This window comes from Gallus gallus, chromosome 3 (assembly GCF_016699485.2).
Source record: "Gallus gallus isolate bGalGal1 chromosome 3, bGalGal1.mat.broiler.GRCg7b, whole genome shotgun sequence".
NCBI classification, from domain to species: domain Eukaryota; kingdom Metazoa; phylum Chordata; class Aves; order Galliformes; family Phasianidae; genus Gallus; species Gallus gallus.
The window spans coordinates 14,364,238-14,383,111 of record NC_052534.1 but is presented as its reverse complement, the minus strand read 5'-3'; the positions used below and the strand labels follow the sequence as shown (position 1 = coordinate 14,383,111).

At 39.7% G+C, this 18,874-nt stretch overlaps 1 protein-coding gene and 1 non-coding gene across 11 annotated transcripts in view; one reads left to right on the top strand and one right to left on the bottom strand.

The window, feature by feature from the left end:
- The first annotated feature begins 3,817 nt into the window (after positions 1 to 3,817).
- On the top strand, positions 3,818 to 3,906 carry MIR1756B (microRNA 1756b). Its single transcript, NR_035299.1, has one exon. It is a non-coding gene; the product is annotated as a microRNA 1756b (primary transcript).
- Positions 3,907 to 5,992: 2,086 nt separating this feature from the next.
- Positions 5,993 to 18,874, bottom strand: part of HAO1 (hydroxyacid oxidase 1) — a 35,687-nt gene continuing 22,805 nt past the window's right edge. For all 10 annotated transcript variants that reach the window (XM_025148596.3, XM_015283479.4, XM_046938614.1 and 7 more), the window contains 6 exons: positions 16,507 to 16,762; positions 13,004 to 13,176; positions 11,520 to 11,611; positions 8,761 to 8,919; positions 8,436 to 8,505; positions 5,993 to 7,801 (listed from right to left, as the gene is read on the bottom strand). In XM_025148596.3, the coding sequence (XP_025004364.1) occupies positions 7,731 to 7,801; positions 8,436 to 8,505; positions 8,761 to 8,919; positions 11,520 to 11,611; positions 13,004 to 13,176; positions 16,507 to 16,762 (821 nt within the window). In that variant the 3' untranslated portion in view covers positions 5,993 to 7,730. The remainder of the gene's footprint in view (positions 7,802 to 8,435; positions 8,506 to 8,760; positions 8,920 to 11,519; positions 11,612 to 13,003; positions 13,177 to 16,506; positions 16,763 to 18,874) is intronic.

The window sequence follows — 18,874 nt, the reverse complement described above, 5'->3', positions numbered from 1 at the left end:
CCAAAGCACTGAAGCCAATATTCAGCCCCGTACACAGTTTCCTAGTAATACTCCACAGATGAGCTGATCAAGACGCTCTTCATTTCATGGTGTGACAATTACACATTGCCATCTGGAACATGTCTTGTCTTTTACCACCCACCACCTCACTGTGCTCACATCCTCTGTTTGGTCTCCATAAATGTTCAGGATGTGTTGACAGATGTCAATGGGTGGCATTTTTTCCACATGAAAGAATTCAGTGACACACCTTTGCTTCATATACACTTTCATGTTAACTGCCATTTTGTCAGACTGTCCCTCCAAGCCTATTTGTCTCACAGCAACAAAACAGAATATTGGCAGGAAGGTTCAACTTCAACTGCCATACCACCAAGGTCCACCTCTAATGTTGTGGACCAACATAACAACGTATGAGGCACTGCTTTTGGAGCAGCCCTCATATTCATGAATGACTATCCATAGGCTAACATGAGAAGATATGGTTAACAATGTATCATGAGGTCTTACAGAGTTTCTCTGGCACACCACTGCATAACCAGAAAATAAGCTCGGGATAGGATTGTCAGAAATAACTTATAGGCCTACTGGCAGTCTTCCAAGTTTACAGTAAGCACATACAATACAAAGATTGAGAGATTTAATTCTGGTAAAATATATGCTGTCTACCTGTGAAAAGAGTGAAGAAGTCAAGAAGAACTTGTTTATATGGTAGCGCGTATGTTACACACCAGAGCTGTTCACACAAGAGCAAGACCTGATATTCAATCTCAACTCTGTAATGGGGCAACTTTGCTTGGGAAATATCAACAGTATTCAGAAGGCAGTTTGTACAGCTGAGAGCATCTTGGCCTCAGCACAGAACTTGCTGCTTTCCTCCAACTGTCTCAGAATTCCTGATAAACGGTGACGATCAAGCACCTTGTATGATAACTTCAAGTATCTGATTCAAATATTATGAACCTAAAGGGATATGTAACAAACTTTCAATTAAACCAATAAAAACTGATGCTTCTTCGGAGGACATGGAAAGAGAAGCCTGTAGGTTCAGATTCTCAGCTGACAAGAGATCAGAACAACTCTGCAGATTGCAACAGAGCTATACTAGTTCAAGATTTGGCCCTAAACATTTTAGACAAAGATAGTATCAGCATCTAAGCAGATTAAGTGGAATAAATGTTGTAATGGTGGTGGGCTTCTTTATTTACCCAAATGCATGACCCTTGCAGCAAAGCTTTCAGAACAGCAGTCCCCATCTTCCCTGGCCACAGGACAGTATTACTAACTTATAACATGATGTAGGCAACAGTACTTTAAGGTCTTAGCTGGCCTCCTGCTTAACATCTTCAGGTTGCACGTAGCCTGGGAACAAGTGACTAGGATTCTTTGCCAAGATGTGCTTTGTCTACTTATGCAAAGTGTTGTTGAAGCACCATATGTAACCTATAGCTCATGCCAAATTCCCGTCTATGCAGATTCCTTTGTCCCGTCTGACAACTCACTTCAACTTTAATCCTGGGCAGGGGACTCTCGAAAACTGAAAGGATCTCTTACCTTCTGGCCAAATAAAATTCACCAACACCCACACACATCCACACCTCATTTGGAAGTATATGCAAGTGGCAAAAGACTCTACCCAAAGGTCCTAAGCATCTCTTTTATCACTGCTTCCTTGCAAGATCAAAACCAAGGACTCTGCAGCGAAGGCTGGTGCAGACATGGCAGCACTAGGCAGGACACAATAAGATGTAAAGCCACAACAACACAGAGCTGAAACCCCTGAACTTGCAACCATTGAAAAAGCTATAGCCATCAGCCAGGAAAGAAATGAGGCGAGTTACTGCCATTCTTTATTTGCAGATATTTTTATTACCAGATATATTGTGTCACTTTAAAACTGTGACCAAGTTCTCTTTTCACAACATAAACTTCTTTGTTTGTAACTCTTCCTATGACTTTTATCAGTGGAGTTTCTTGTACGAAGGGCACTTAAATTTTTTTTTTTTTTTTTTTTTGCAGGTTTCTGGGTGAAAATGTATGCTTGTCAAAAGGTTTTGACTATACCAAGTTCAGTATTTTTTGCTACTCTTAATCGTCTGATGGCTGTAGATGTATAGCTCTGGAGTCAGCAATAACTAAGACTTCACTTACACTACAGACTCTGAGGAGAGCTTGAGTATGTGAAATGATGCTACTGGTCACATTCCCATTCACAGACATCATTCAGATCTTAGCTATTATGAATATTATCTCATATCCATGGCAGAATTCTGGGTCCAGTAAAAAAACATGCTGAATTAATTTGCTAGCCTCAACAAATAGAAAAGTACACATATCCTGAATTTGTACAAAAGTTAACTTTCTACCACATTGGCTTATTGTAGGATTCTTGCACCTCTCTTTGTAGACTTAATGGCCAATCTCAAAAACTAGACAAATCTCATGTAAAATTAGCTTAACCATAAATACCTAGTCTGTGGAACCCCTGTAATGAGCAAAACATGTTTTATATCCATTGTGATTCTTCCTAACAGGAAACTTCAACGTACAGTACACAGAACTATAGGTGTTAGCATACTGAGGGGCCAGGGGAGAATCCAAGAAAAATCACAGTGTTCAACTGATTTATAGATAACAAGGAAGAAATATTAAGTCAACTGCAAAGCCACCACAGCCAGAGTTTGTCTGTCTAACTGGCAGAGTATTAGACATGGTCCCAGTTGCATCAGGAGTCCTCCACTCACAATGAAAAGTACAGAGGTTAAGAGCTCTTCTGTGACCCATGTCTATTCACTGTTCCGGAGTACATCTTTGGACCTTTGCCATAGTTGCTGGGTATTTGCATTATGCAATGTTCAACTCAGAGTCATCTGCCTTAGGGAGAAAGCCATGGTTTATAATTAAGGTGGTGAAAATGATATTAAAGAAACTTGGTTCTATCATGTGACCAAGTGTTGGTGAAATTGGTTAGTCTCTTTATAAAATAGAAATAAAAACATTCTTTTCCTGTGTCTGTTAATTCACACTTCAGACTCTGTTGTGCAGGGACTGCTGATGGCATAAAAGCATCTTTCCAGTGCACAGTGAGATCCTGACCTTGACTAGAACTTACAGCTGCTGTTGTAATGAAATAATAACAAATATTAATCATTGTCAAGCTTATATATTTTCCCCTTCCCTGAACAAACCATCTGTATGTATCTACCAGCCTCGCATACCATAAAGGTGCAAGTACAATGGATTACTTAATAAAGTTAACCCCGTGAACACCCAACAGAATTGTTACAGAGATGTATTGATCATCTCAGGGTCATTCCTTTTAGGGTGCTCCTAGGCACAATTCACTCTACTCATCTGCAGTAACAACTTTAGAGCTGAAAACTGCTAAGAGGAAATCAGATCTTTGAGGTTTGGCTGGGACAGCCTCTTGATGACCCTTCAAGAACTCCAGAGCCTTGGAGAAACATGAGGCTGACTCTCCAGGGCAGTCTTATATTGACACATAAACAACATACCTATCCAAAGGGAGAATCTGATTGACAACACAAAAGCATTTTGCATCTGGAGGACATGTTCTCAAAGCAGCAAAACATCCTTCTTACGAATGTAATGTATGTGGTACTCTCTCTCTGGCAAGAGATAAGAAAAACAGAAGCATGGCAAAATTAAAACAAAATGGAGCATATAGGCATCGTGAAACAATTACAGTACTGTGTCTCATTAGTCTCTAAATTTGGGATTGGCAGTCTTGTTTTAAAAACAGTTTTCTTCAACACTCAGTGATAGAATTTAAAAGCTGACACATCTTGCTATATTGTGGGCCACAGTCACAGCTGGTGTAAATCAGTGTGAGCTAATGAAGTCAGTGGAGCTTCTCTGATTTACACTAGCTGAGGTTATGGCTCAATAACATTAGACTTGCTTTCTAGGAGTGTTCAAGGAAGCCAACTTCTGTGTGTCCTGTGATGAAGTGGTTATTTATAATGGTCTTCAGTGTGGTTTGGAGCCAAATCTCCACATCAAAAGTAGCTTTATAAGAGATATCCTTACAGTGAGGTTCAGTGCAAAATCATGACTTAAGAAGCCAGCTTTCCTCGTGCTCTCAGTATTTGATTTCAGCCTGAAAACCATTTGAGAAGCCAAGAAAAGCAGAGCCATTCCTGCCTACTTCCCCAGCTCTGCTTCATCTTTGAGTCGCCTGCATATCCAACAGGCCCTGACCTACACTGTCCATTTATCAAATCAAGTTACTCTAAGTATCTGTTTGTTTATGTTCAGAAATTCTCAGTAAGACAGACAAGTTTCATCCTTCACCTGAAAAACTGGGGATGGAGGTGGAGTTCTTACCAATCCCAGAGCTATTTGTTTGACTTGGCCATCAGTAAAAAACAAAAAAACAATAATGTGTCCCAGAGTTACAGCAAGAGGCGGAGGTCACAAGAAAACAGATCATGTCTTTCACAGCTCTTCAGCTCAAATGAACTGAATTATGACTCCTACTATTTACTTAGTGGATTCCCCACCCTGTGCGCAGCCTCCAAATGTTCAAAAAGCAGCAGGTCTCTGCTTCAAAGAACTGACAGGCTAAGTGAGGGTGTAAGACCTATCCCAAAGCTACACTAATTTCCTTCCCTTTAGATCTGAAAGGTGAGATGGTCTCACAATCCTCAGCTGACTTTGCCATCTTCTGCTCACCAGAATTTTGTGCCTCAGTCCTGTACTTCTGTGCTTCAGCACTCTCCTCTGCTGTACATAACTGCCCATCTCTCACAGCAAATATGTTTCCAATACAGCAAAATCTTTCCTCCAAATACACACCTACCAGTCTGTTGCAACTCAAGATCTTCTGCAGAAGCGTGTTGTTTTTTCCCCCCTCTTAGGAAGGCCCTGCTCCTTGCATGCCTGGCTTTGATATGCTCTACCAGATGTTCAGACAGTGTCACAGGCTCTTTCACTGACCTTGCCACTTTAACATAGTGTATGTTGCTAGGAATGGGTCTCTGGAGTCCACACCAGAGCTGAAGCCTCTCTGCATCTTCACACTTGTATCTATGTACGCCTGCTAGAGAACAGTGCTCATCTGTACTCTCTTTAGTGGGTTTAATCCTCTATGGGCTCACAGAGGCCAAGGAGATAACTTCATGGTGACATGGTGACATTTTCAGTACATCTTCCAAACTGACAGCAGCAGAGAAATCCAGACAGGCTGAATACAAAAAAAAACCCAAAAACAAAAACAAACAAACAAACAGAACACAGTACACACAGTATATGCAAACCTGCCTCACATATTTGGCTCTTGTGAGATACCACTTTCTCCTCAAAAGTCCAGGATCCTCATCTTGTACACTCTCAGGTGTTGCTTTTGGATCTCTCTTCACAAAATCGTGAAGAAATCTTCTCTCACTAAGCACTGTAATCCTCTTCTTCCACAGAATATTCCTGGTCTACTTGAAAAGTGATTAGAAAACCCCACTCAGATACTGTTCAGTTACCAGCCTATCAGGTGTGTTGATTTGTTTTAGTCACCCAGAACATCAATTGACTGCTGGCTTTCTCGGTAGATAAATGTGACTCAATGTACCCCCCTTACTGCATATTTTTCTATGAAGACATTTTCTTTTGGTATCTATGGGTTAGAGCAAAGGTAAAGTCAGAAAATAATTTTACAGTTGAAGAAGATGGTGTGTTCATTATTTGACACGGAGATAGGCAGACATACTAGAGCATCATAAATGCAAAATACACAAACTGCTTTACTTCTATGCCTCCTATAGGCTTATTATTTTCTTTAGTTATATTGCTTAAGTTACCCTCAAAAACATTCTCAGCGTCCATAAAGATCCACCACCACTATATTATGTATGGTGTGCTTTCTTCTCAGCTCTAGGTGAAGGTACCATGAGCTAGAGTTTTACTTCAGAATGGCTGAGTCTCATTGGTCTTCTCCAAATTCTATCATGACAAATAATTAAAACAAACAAAAGTTTCATTAACATTTCAAGAAGCAATTGTATTTGGTTGTCTCCAAATCTAGTAAAATTCTCTTGACTGTGAAATATATTTATTCTTTTGAACAGAAACTAATTTCATTTCTGTCAACTTTGTCTCATAGCCTTTCAGTATTTGACTCTGTTTTTGTTTTTTAATGCATGTATATACTTACTAGGATTGAAAGGGAAGAGAGTCAGACAATTCTCAGATAACAAGGAGGAAAGAACAAATATAAGCCCATTTGCCAAAGGAACTAGAAATAGTTAATTATGTACAAATAAAATCAGTTTCCTCACCAGCAGAATTTATCCTGGACCACGGAGTTACAGAACTTTCCTTGTATTTGGTTGGGGCTAAGACAGGAAACTGCATCTTCTAAACTTTAGAAATGGATCTTAAACATGTAAACATAAGATATTATCCCCTATCTTTTAAGTAACATTTATATTATCTAAAACAAACAGTCTTTCTGAAGTTAGTCTGTAATTGACATCTGACACAGTCCACATTGCAACAGATATGATAAGTGCAGTAAACAGCAGAAATTATGCTTCTCTATGCTCTGAGAAACATTCATATTTCCTTACACAGATAAACTTTATTTTGTTGCTATGCAACCCTCACACAACACACTACAATCCACAGTAAATAAGAGTACAAATTTTACAACTGAAGGGCAAGCATGTGGCCTTTTGGGTTTTCTCCCCATTTTGAGTTCCAGCCCCCACTTTAGTTCATATTGTACTATTCCATCATTTATGACAAAACTGCCTTTAAAACTCAATACAGGATATTTCAAATAGAGCAAAAAGGGAGAAACAGAATGCACAAGTTCTCCTGACACTGATGGGAAACAAATGGTACAGACAGTGATATCAGTGACAGTGGAACGGTGCAATTGTGGCTTTAAAAAAAAATCCAGAACAAGATTTTCAAAACCTTTCTGCAATACTGATGCAGGATGCTACAGATTTATCCAATGATCTAAAAAACTGTAAACGGTTGAGTCCAGTTTAAAAACATGACTTGGGGATCCAGCTGGGTATAGTCAGCATGGTTTGGTGAAGGCAATAGAACTACCAGGATCTGCACAAGCCAAAGATCTGATGTGTGTCTGATTCACAGGCACAATGGTTGTCTGATTGCAAAGGGCTTTGAGTCACTTCTCCAATTTCACTTTGCTGTTCAGTTCTTAACAACTAAGAACTCTGATTCTCTACAGCCTACATGATATAAGTCCACATACTTACAAAGGAATAGCACATCATTATTAGGGAGAAGAAATCATATTCATAAGAAAGCAAGATTTAATTTCTGATCTACAGTGTAGTTTCTCTAACCAGTGAGAAAAGTACCTTTTACATTTTAAATTTCTACATTTTGATAGCTGTTTGCCATCAGAACATTTTCTTCTATGGCTTCATTTTAGAACTAAATTTACTTACAGGCTTGTAAGGTAATATCAGCATTTACTGCAAAACACCTTCAAGTTTCTGTGTTAGTCTCGTATAAAGACTCATCTCTAATCACAACTAACAGCATAGCAGCTTTGCATAAGCATCTAGCAGAATAGGCTGTAAAACTTGAAGCGCGAAACTTCTTCAACAAGAGGTTGCTCACAGAAGACTCCTTCTCAGTCAGGATTGCAGCATGAGGCCCAAATTGCGAATAGAGTTGCTTTTTATCTAACATACTTTCTGTATGACAGGCAACAGGAGAGGGGATCATCTTCAAACCTAAATCTTGGAAAGCAGTACTTCATGTCTTCGTATCAGCGTCCTGCCAATCTCTTTTACAGTCCGGCATCCTAGAGAACAAGTTACAAAGAATCATAGAATCATAGAATCTTTAGGGTTGGAAGGGACCTTTAAACATCATCTAGTCCAACTGCCTTGCAACAAACAGGGATGTGCACAGCTCCATCGGTTGCTCAGAGCACCATCCAGCCTGACCTTGAATGTTACTGGGGATGGAGCTTCCACCACATCTCTGGACAACCTGTTCCAGTGCCACATCACCTTCAGTGTAAAAGACTTTCTCCTTATATTCAACACATATCAGTCAAAATTTCCAATTACCTACCCCATACTAAGTTGCTTCATTTTCTTTTCCATAGAAAGCTCTATTCAGTCAGATGTAATCCATCCCTTAGTGATTGAGGATTTGCCATCGCTTTTCTATAGATTTATGGCTCTTCTTACCTATAATCTTTTTTCATTTTTTACTTACTCTTTCTGTCTACATATATAGATATCCCATATATAAGTTGGGGTTAACATCAGTTTCTTTTTTCATCTCTCTGCACCTTAACCTGTTTATACTGCAAATATTTCTGTCTCCCTTCTATAGGTTCTATAGGCGCCTTGCACAGGGCAAATGAGAGCTATGACAAAATGTGAGGCAAAGGTGGTTATTACTAAGAGGAAACACTGATGTCTCACCTGTCAGTGCCATTGCCAGTCGAAACTCTTCCTTCAGCATCTGGAGAACTTCTTTTGCTCCTTCTTCACCCTAAGCAATTAGGATGCAGTGTGCATTGTTATGTGGACTTGTATCTATAGACAAGCTACAAATACATATCAGGTAAGTTTCATGGACAACTCTGACTCCTAAGTATTTGATGGCAAATTTTAGATTATTACATGATCTGGATACACACACACGTAAGAGATTCAGTCTCTCACGCTTACATGTGAATACACAAAGCATAAAAAGCTAGCATAGCCATCTAGATATATATTTTTCAGATTTTTTTCTTTTACTTACTTGATAAACCAAGCCCCAGATGAGAGGCCTGCCGATGAATACAGCTTTGGCGCCCAGAGCTAGTGCTTTGAGTATGTCTGTGCCTTTTCTTATGCCACCATCTAGGAACACCTCCACCTTCCCCTCCACAGCCTCAACAATTTCAGGCAAGATATCAATCTAGAAGAGTGAAATCAGAAATACAGCTTCTGTAACCTTATTTATTTTCTAAATGAATTATTATGTACCGGATTCAAGCTTCAAAAAAGGTAAGTAATTGCTCACATAGCTTAATTGTGTGCATAAATACAGCTTTGTGTTCAAAAACTGAAGTGACTTGGCATGTTAGCAGATATATACACAGATCAAATTTATTTGGACAGCCACTTAAATAAAATGAGAATCAGCAGGGTCACATAAAATGTCCATCTAATCTCATGACATGCATCCAACACAAGCCTGTACGAGCTATTAGGAAGAATATAAGAAATAGTGGGCACAGAGGAGCCCCTATTCCTTGATACTATTCCCCTAACATTCAGTGTTCAGTAGTTTGGGAATGAAACTCAATCACTGACTTCTAAAAAAGCCATCTTCACTTTCTTGCTTAAATTCACTAATCATTAATAAAAAGGACTGGCTAGCATTAAGGAGAACAAAGGTAGGCACTATATCTGAAGATACCGAGTAAGAGACCTGTCATGAGAAACTTGCTCTCATAGTTGACAGAAAAATAAAAAGAACATTTTTTTTTATTTGAAATCACATCTTGATCTCAGGAATAGTTGTACAGGGAACTCAACTTTCTCTGAGTTTTAAACAAGGAAAGAAACATTTTCTTCTGAATGCATATACTGCTCTCACTGATTTCCACTTACTCCCTGCACAAGTAGTAAAGGCAAAGACAAATGGACATTTGATGTTCCCAAGCTACAGGAAAGTAACTAGGGAATTAGCTAAAATGTCAACACCATGCAAGAAGTCTCAAGAAGAGATGAGCCTCCTGAATTCAAAGCTCAAGCATTAATTACATAGCAACTGTTCCTACAACATGCATACAGTTCCTATTCATGAATATCATGAAAAACACAAGACTAGAAGCCAAGTACTAAGGAGCGTGCGGTAGTAAAACAAAAAGCACACCAATTCATGTCTTTCAAACACGGATGCAATTCATTTCCTTTCTAATGGATAAAAAGTGACTAGGAGATTGGGGGAAAAAAAAACTTGAAAGCACACTTTGTTTTTAGATTTGGATTAAAATTTTCTTGAAGTTTGGCACTGGCTGTGATTTTTTTCCCCTCCCTTTGGTTTTGCTCTCTTGCCAAACATATTTTGGATCTATTTCCATATACAGAGACTACTTTCTACATCCTGACAAACTGTATCAACATTAAAGTGCTATAATAACTAAAGTATGATGCAAGCCATAATTAAAACATAGATTTCCTCAGTGTGTAACTAGACACTAGAAATATTAACCAGCTTGAGTTCAGCTCATGTTCTGAAAAGCCATGAAATTATGCTTCAAAAAAAAACAACCTACTTTACATGATTCAATACAGATATTCTCACAGAAACTGCATTTTGAAATACACTTTTCTCTGTAAGATGAAATTCAGTAAACACACTGGCTTTGATAGTGCTGTCTTCTCTACATAGTGATGCTGCAAAGAAAAAAACTCAAAAAAGTAGTTCAGAAGTTTAATTTCAGTTCTACTTCAGTTGAAAATAATAATTCCTAGTTTTTGAGTTCTCGTTTTTCAAAATGTTGGGGGATTTTGTTTTTAATATCCTCATATATTTTTCCCGCTGGGTTACCTCACACAGACTTGCAAAAGATTTTCCAATACTGCTGGTGAAACTGAAGCATATATTCTCTGCAGAGGACAAGAAGAGGACGGAAGTTGAAGAAAATTGATTTCAGAAGCTTTGGGCACCCACACTCCATAAAAAGAATCAGTGGGTCGACTTGAAGACTACCAAAAAAAAATCAGCAAATGAATTGAATTGACTGGGGAAACCGTCAGTTGTCCCTGAGGAAAGAATCAGAGAGCAGAAGAGCTCTACAGGTAGGGGTGACACAGCAGTGGGCCTGCCGAGCTGAATGCAGACTGAGCTGAGTTGCTCAATCTTTGCATGCAAAACATCCTGCAGTGGAAAAGGGCTTACCTGTCTCCTTCTCTGTCCAGAAAATTCTCGTGGAAAATCAGAGGTTTTTCAACAACAGTGCATTAAGGATACTGAAACAGTCACAACTGGGCTTTGATTCTTCTCCCTTTTGTTCTTTTTTACTTTTACAGTTTTATCATTCCAAATGCAGAAGGATGAGTGATGACTCGAGTCTGGGGGTTTTTACTTCAGTCTGAACATATTCTTTTTCATTTTCCTTTCCTTTCCCTTCCCTCCCTCCCCCCCCCCCCCCCCACCATTTGAGAACTTCTCAAATCCTTTTTTTTACCTTTGGAAAGGCACAGGGCAGCATGACAAGGAAAAATTTCTAATTTGAACCCTGAACCATTTCCAAAATTGAAAAGGTCTGAAAGGAGAAGAAGGGAGAATTTCTTTCTGCCTTTAGTTATTCTGTAACTCCAATTTTTCAGAAGTCTCTGGAGAATATTAAAAGTGAAAACAACTGTATTAAGAGAGAGTGCTTCTCATGGATAAAGGCACACAACATGCATTTACAGGTTTTTCCCTCTATCTACCACATATTCAGTGGAAGGAAGCAAGAAGCCAAAGGCAGAGAAAACTTGGTCCTTATTGGCACTGCTACTTACCGTTGCAGGAACTCCATCAAGCTGACGTGCTCCATGATTTGACACCAGTATACCATCTACCCCAAGCTTTACAGCTTCTTTAGCATCATCAGCTGAAAATACATATAAAAAAATTCTTTCCAGAGCTGGGATCTGAACATCATGATGAGGGAAATTATGACATGAGTTAAAAAAAAAAATCATGGCAAGCTACTGGGAAGACACTTAAGGCTTCATCCTTCCGAAGGCTCATCTCAACACAGATCAACAGTTCTATCTTGAAGCAGTAAGACTAGGAAGGTCACTTGAAATGTTGGAACAGAACATTTTATCACTTTGGACTAACAGCAACTTGCATGGCTAGCCCTTCCCCCCCCCCAAATCCTGCAACACTTCACTAAATTCTTTCACTGATTTTTTTCCCTCGGTGCCAGTTAACAGTAAGATTGTGGTAATAAACCACAGTTGATGAAAACACTTTGTTGTGTCAGTGTTCATTTAACAGAATGGAAATCCAGCTTTCCTTCAAGTAGCACATAACTCAGACTAGAGTTAAGGTCTGCTTTTTTGTTGTTGTTTTGCTTGAGTTTTGCTTTTGTGTTATTTTTTCATTTATGGAGAATCTATGGGCCCAACACTCCTGCTATTGTCTTCAAACACTGGCATTTTCATAGACAGACAGCAGCAAAATGAAATAGTCCTTTTTCACAGATCTCCCAGATAAGACTATGGGCTAAGGAAGAACTCACAGCACAGGACAAGGAAGTAGGGACACCAACCACTGCTTAGCCCAGCAAACACCATGGCATGGCAAAGCGTAGACTACAGGACTCCAATCCCCGTCTACTGAACTTTAAGATAAACACATTCTATAGCCCAGCCATACAGACCACCTGCTGAAAACTCCAGGTATTCATTAAAGCAGTGTCTTCACTGTCTTAGCTATTTGGCTCGTGCATTCCTGCATTCTCTGCAGTTCCATCAAAACCAGTAAAAAATACATCCAGGCCTGATAAGCCACAAACCTTGACCCGTACCTTTGACTGTCAAAATGCAAAATCCTGTTCTTTGATTTTTCCCCAGAGGGAAAATAATAATGTTCAGTTTCTGCTGGAAGAAAAGCTTGTCTGATTCAGACTGCCTTCCACAAGGAGAAGCTCATATACAGAGGCAGCACAATAATCACCCTCACCAGTTCACAATGCACTGAACCTAACCAAAACAAATGGACATTTGGTGATGTCTGCGATCTTCCACATCCTAATAACGCACAAGACAGATGACTTTTTCCTTTGTTTTGAAATCTATTTTGGCATATCTTCCCTGCTTCGCACAGTAGACGAATATGAATGTACAACCCATCATATTTAATGAAACAGATGCTTGACATTGAAATGTGGTGCAATTCTACAGAAAATTCAGCAGCACAAGCACTTTTTTTCACCCATTGCCTCTACAAAAAGGGATGCCTTGCCCTCTCCATGGAAAGGAGTAGAGCCACACACCTCTTAGGATTCCTTTTGCAACAATGGGCAGTGATGTCAGCCCCCGAAGCCACTTGATGTCCTCCCAGTTGACACTTGCATCAATTGCATTGGCTACATAGACAGCCAGTCCACTGTCTTCCCCAAAGTCTCTCCCAGAGAAGTCCAAGTTGTTGCTTGAAAAATTTTTTAATCTAAAATGACAAAAAGCATATAAAATAGTCTGTGAAATATTTATTGGAGCCATAAAATATCAGTCCTTAGCGTCAGCATTCAACACGTCTGCATTGAATGTGCATTGTATTATATACAGCAGAAGTAAAAAAGCCTACCCCATATTTAATTTCTGAACCCTTCTAAGTCAAAACCTCCTCCTTGAGAAATATTTGATAACTTTGTTGCAAATTCCTCTGGCCCAAGGCAACCCTCCTAATGCTTTCAAAGGAAATAAGATAAAGTCCAAAATCTAAAAGTTCAGCATCAAATCTGCAACCAGAAGGAAAAACTCAAAGAGGAAACTTGGGGTTTTTGATTCAGCCATTCATCCCGCCACAGACATCCTCTGTGACTTTGGGTAGAATATTTGGTCACTCCTTTTGCCCGTTTCCCATCATGAAACAGGAACAACCTCATTTTCAGGAGCACTGTGAGGATAAACACAACAGAGGTTGTGGGCCATTCATACCCTTGAGGAGCAGAGGATGTGTGTGCCAAGGGAATATCCGTCTTTCATGACACAATTCACGTCCCACTGAAGTCAAAAGGTGCAACTCTACTTTCCACTATCTGTAGCAAAAATCCCCTTGGCTTTCTTGCAGCAAGTGTTTTCCTTGCTTTTGTTTTTCATCTAGGGAATTCAGTTATTGGAGTAAATAGGGGACTACCTAGATGGGAGAGGAAAAGAGGGACATTTTTAAAAACTCTATTAATTAGATGGGTCTGCATGAACTCTTGCAAAGAAACCTGAATTTTCATCTAACTGACAAGACCAACATCCAGGCAATAGTTCTTGTGTACAGTTCACCTTTTTTGTACATTTGCCTACAAAGCATAGAGGAAAATGTTTGTATGAAAACACTTGCTATTATTTGTTTATTATAACCCAATCAACCTTACAAGTTCTAGGAACTGAATGGCAAACACCATCCCCTGAAACAGAGTTCAGTCTTAGTAGACAAAGCAGGAGAGGGGAAAATGAGGGCATACGGAGAAATCAAGGCTGTGTTTATATTAGAAAGTGAAGCAGCCCAAGTGCTCCCAAGCCCCAGATCACCACCGGTGACACCAGCACGGCCCAGGACACCGATGTCCCACACCACGTTGATCGCTCCGTACTTTGGAAATTGCGTGTCAATTCACGTTGTGCTATTTTATACTCATATTCCACATTTTGGGAACACACAGTATTTTTGCACGGAAACTGGCTAGTTTCACTGCTGATTTCATGCCTGTAACAAGCAACATTTCACTTGGGTTTTCTGTTCAGCTCCAAGCAAAGAAGAAAATGAGGAAGGAGCAGGCTCTCAGCAAGATCCAGCTTTTCAGCTGTTGGTTTGTGGAGGGTGGGGTACCCAGAGAAAAACAGAACCATGGATAAGATTATATAAATAACCGTTGTTTTTCTTGGACTGCGAAATGCAGGTCAACACTTGAATGAATGTTGCCTTACATACGTTTTGGAGCACAATGGCACCTTGTTGTTGCTTTGAAACTTTGTTGAAAATCTGAAGCCAAGAAAAAGTTATCAAGTAACTGAGCAGAGCCCCACACTACCGAGTTTCACCACTGACTCTGCAACAAAACACTGAGGGTCATTCTGAAATCTGAAGGAATTTGAAACTTAAAAGATTACTCCAACCTCATATTATTCCATATGGTTCACTCAAACAAAACCTTGTTACTGTTAGGTCAAGTGGGGTCAAAGTGTTTCAGAAATGCACTATTGCTTTTCTCAAATATTTTTGCGGTATTTGACTCTCATCCAGAAACTGTATAACCCCAGATCTTAAAATGACACTGCTCCTAAAAAAAAAATAGCTATTTAAAGCAATTCTCCTTGGGAGAGATGACAATGTGCATCAATAACGCTTTGTTAGTTACAGATCTATAGCATAACTAGTATATGGAGCATATGCATACCAGTGCATTACTTTTTAATGCCAGGTTTGTCAAGCATTCTTTGTATTCTGGTGCTTTCCTCACAGTGTGGTCCTCTTATGCAGAAGACATCAGAACACCCTTAACTCTGCCTATCTTCACCATTTCGTCCATTAGGTTCAAGTACTGGCATATGGGGCAGGGTACCTGACACCCCATGGTGGTACAGTCCCGTAGTTTACCTTTGAAATGAAAATTATGAAAATGAAGGAACTTAGGATTTGGCTTTATATTTCTTGCAACATTTTAAAAAATATATATTTTATATTTCTTTCTATATTTCATGCTAGGTATGGTAGGTATGCAGCATATTAAAGTTGTGGGAGACACTGGAAGAACATTTCAGATTCATGAATAATATTCAAAACTAGCTCTCATCTACAACTCAAATCAAAGTTAATCCACTTCAAAATACTTTCAACTATCTTTTATTTTTTCTTTTCTTTTTCAGTTTTCATTGTGTTTTCATTTACAGATTCTGAGTAAGGGCAGTAGTCTTACCATATACCATGACCGACTGTGGCCAATATCAGGTCCTTGTAAGTACAAGATTCTTAGCTCTGTTTTGCAAATTCAAAATCCTGCATATTCCATTCACTCTTTTACTGTTCCAGCTGAACTGGGTGCTAACACCATGCCAGCACTTCAGCAAATATTATTCAGGGTGATCTTATCAATTCATGTTTGCAGAATGCAGTGAAATCAGACCAGCATGAGCACCCATAGAACATCACTGGAGAACTCTGTTTTAATTTAAGTGCTGCATAGCCCCTGAAATAATGAGAATCTAGAATTAGTGCAGAGACCTTTAACTCTTTCTTGAAATATGGAAGAAGTCCCAGAAGAGATGTAGGGGTGGATATTGCTTTTGTGATATTTAAGAAAGCTGATCCCCTCCGTTTCTGCACTTGGCTAAAAGAACAGTTGAAGTTGCTTGGAAAGGGACTCCACATTCAGTACTGACACAGGCCTAGACGCACTGCGGTGTCATTGATTGGGAGAGGTCTTTGATAGTCACTTAGTCCAGGTTCCTGCTCAGAGCATGGTCAACTCTGCCGCTGGACCCAGCTTCAAAGCCAGAGCAGACTCCAGAGAATTGTGCCCACGAGTTTTGGTGGTGTCCAAAGGTTAATTACTAGACATACAAAGAAGTGCCTCTTCTCTAACTTTGTCAGTCTGCAGCCTCATGCAGCCTGACATACACCTTCTACACTGTGAAAACAGCCAAGATAGCTTACTTCTGCCCCCAAGCCACAGCAAAGTACGCGAGCTCAGTACTCGATATCACCCAGTGTGGCGTGTGTCTCATCTGGAAGACAGGTTGCACTGCAGCATGCTCACCGCACATCCCTCCTGGAGGCACCTACCTGAGGTGGGGGGGAAGCTGGAACTTGTTGCGCACGTCATCAATACGCCTACCGAGGAATGGCGTGTCCACAGTCACAAAGATTCCTTTGTAACCTGCTCTCTCTGCACGCTTCACTAGGGACTTGGTAACCTCTCGGTCCTTGTACACATAAAGCTGCAGCCAGCGAAGGCCTCCAGGAGCTGCTTCAGCAACTTCTTCAATGGAGGAGGTGGCCCAGGAGCTCAGCATCATTCCTGTCCCCATTGCATGGCATGCTGGAGGAACACAAGGTCACATTCAAGACCATGCAAAACACAAGTATCAGTGCATGTAATTTCACATTGCCTTTCTTCAATTTTAATGTGTTTTCAGCCCTCCAGTAAATATTATGTTCATAGTTTCTGATGGTGGGCTGCTGTGAGAGCTCTCTGGTTTATTTTCTGTGTTTATAGGGCAATTAACATCAACTGCTGTCTGCACGATGTTTGGGATGATCCCTATTTCAATATTAGAAAAAAAGACATAATTGAAATAAATATAATCTCATTAATTATTCATCCTAATGGGAACCTATTTGTAAGACTCCAGAGTTTGGTTATCACTTACCAGAATTTTAGAACACACATTTAAATACATGCTCACATACCTACAGTACTGAATGATCTAAAAAAAAAAAAAAGCATTTATGGTTTCCAGCTTTCTGACTGCTGCCACATGGCTGCAGGTTTTAGGACTGTTTTTTATCAACAGTCCTCCTCACCATCTCCACATATGCTCCCTCAAGCACTTGCTACTTTGGTAAGTTTTGATCGTGGCCTTTTAGCAACTTTTTCCCACTTCTACAATGTTCACTAGCATTAAGCACATTCTTACTGAAGGCCTCTCCAACCACTTCTCTAAGCAAGTGCCTATTCTCATTGCTACAGATTATTTCAGAACATGAAAGAGAAAAAAGGGACAGAGTCCAGCAGGAACCTTATTACATAGCTATGATTCCCATTACTTCTAGGATCTCTCATCTAGCAAATGTTGCTCTTTATATGGCTCTTAGTGATTATAAGAAAGTAGCTACTGGCTTTGAGGTCGAGGGCTTCTCATTCTCCACAAAGGAACTTCCCACAGAGGTGAGCCAAAAGAACCAGCTTAAGCGTATTGTCCCTCTCACTTAATACTGAGCTGAAAGGATGGTCATACTTACAAGGGAACAATTTCATTTCTCCTATACACAAACGAAAGAACTTTATTTCCTCCCTCCTTGCATTTTTAGATTGTTGTCCAAAACTGAATTATGTTAAAACATCATTCTGTTGTTCATTTACCATTTTATAAAATGGGGAAAAGAACAGTTTTTGCAAATACTGAAGTATTTGCTTGTAAAAGTAATAGTACAAGTTGAACATGTCTGTGTAGTTACACAGTGCACATGGTAGTTAACTTAAATAAGAGTTTGATAGTACAGCTCAGTGGGGAACAGATTAAGTAGCTAATTGCATTTTCTCCAACTGAAAAACTGAAGGATGAGTTGGCTCCCCCTAAATATTGAACAACGTTCCCATTCAGCTCCAAACATAAAACTTAGGAATACAAAGCTGATGTAATGAGAACTGCCATCCACAGGCTGACATTTAATATCAATGCATATACAGGCCCACTGGGGATTTAAAGACTTGACGGGGAACCTCCACCATTCTTTCCTGCCTCATCACCTGAAGGAAGGGAACCCCACATCCACCACGTGATGCCAAACAAAGCTTTACTCTTTGCAGTCTCCACCCAGCAGTTCCTAAAAGAGAATACACCAGTGAAGTAGTCTCCAAAGTGCTCCACTAAGGCCAAAAAGATGAGAGTTCACATTGAATGCTGGACTCTCCTCCTCCCCCTTCCTTCAAAGCGTTGTGGTGAAATCCATCATAAGGAATGAGCAGTCAAAGGTTAAACATCAGCAAACAATCCCAGATGGGGTCAAGCAGCTCAAGACTCTGTCCTGGCTACCTCCACGAGGCTGATTTCCAACCTGGGCTTAATGACAAACCAGCTAACCTCATACAACTATATTTTTGAGAATATATTACTACTTCTTTTAGGAGTAATCTATTACTTAATGTAAAGTAAAACACTGTAAAACTCAAATATTACATATAGCCTTATTATTCTTGGTCTACTACAGAGCACATATTTTTAATGTAAATAGACTTCTGTTTCAAAACCTCATCTCCAGCCTGTGGGAGGCATTCAAAAGCAGTCCTTATGACAGCATTTTATTAGATAAGAATTACGAATCTCAGAATGGAAAGTCACGAACTTGCTCAATCAAATTGGATACACCCTTCTACAGCCACAAGGCATCTTTCAGTCACTGGAAACAGCCATTGCTTTACTCTTTTGTC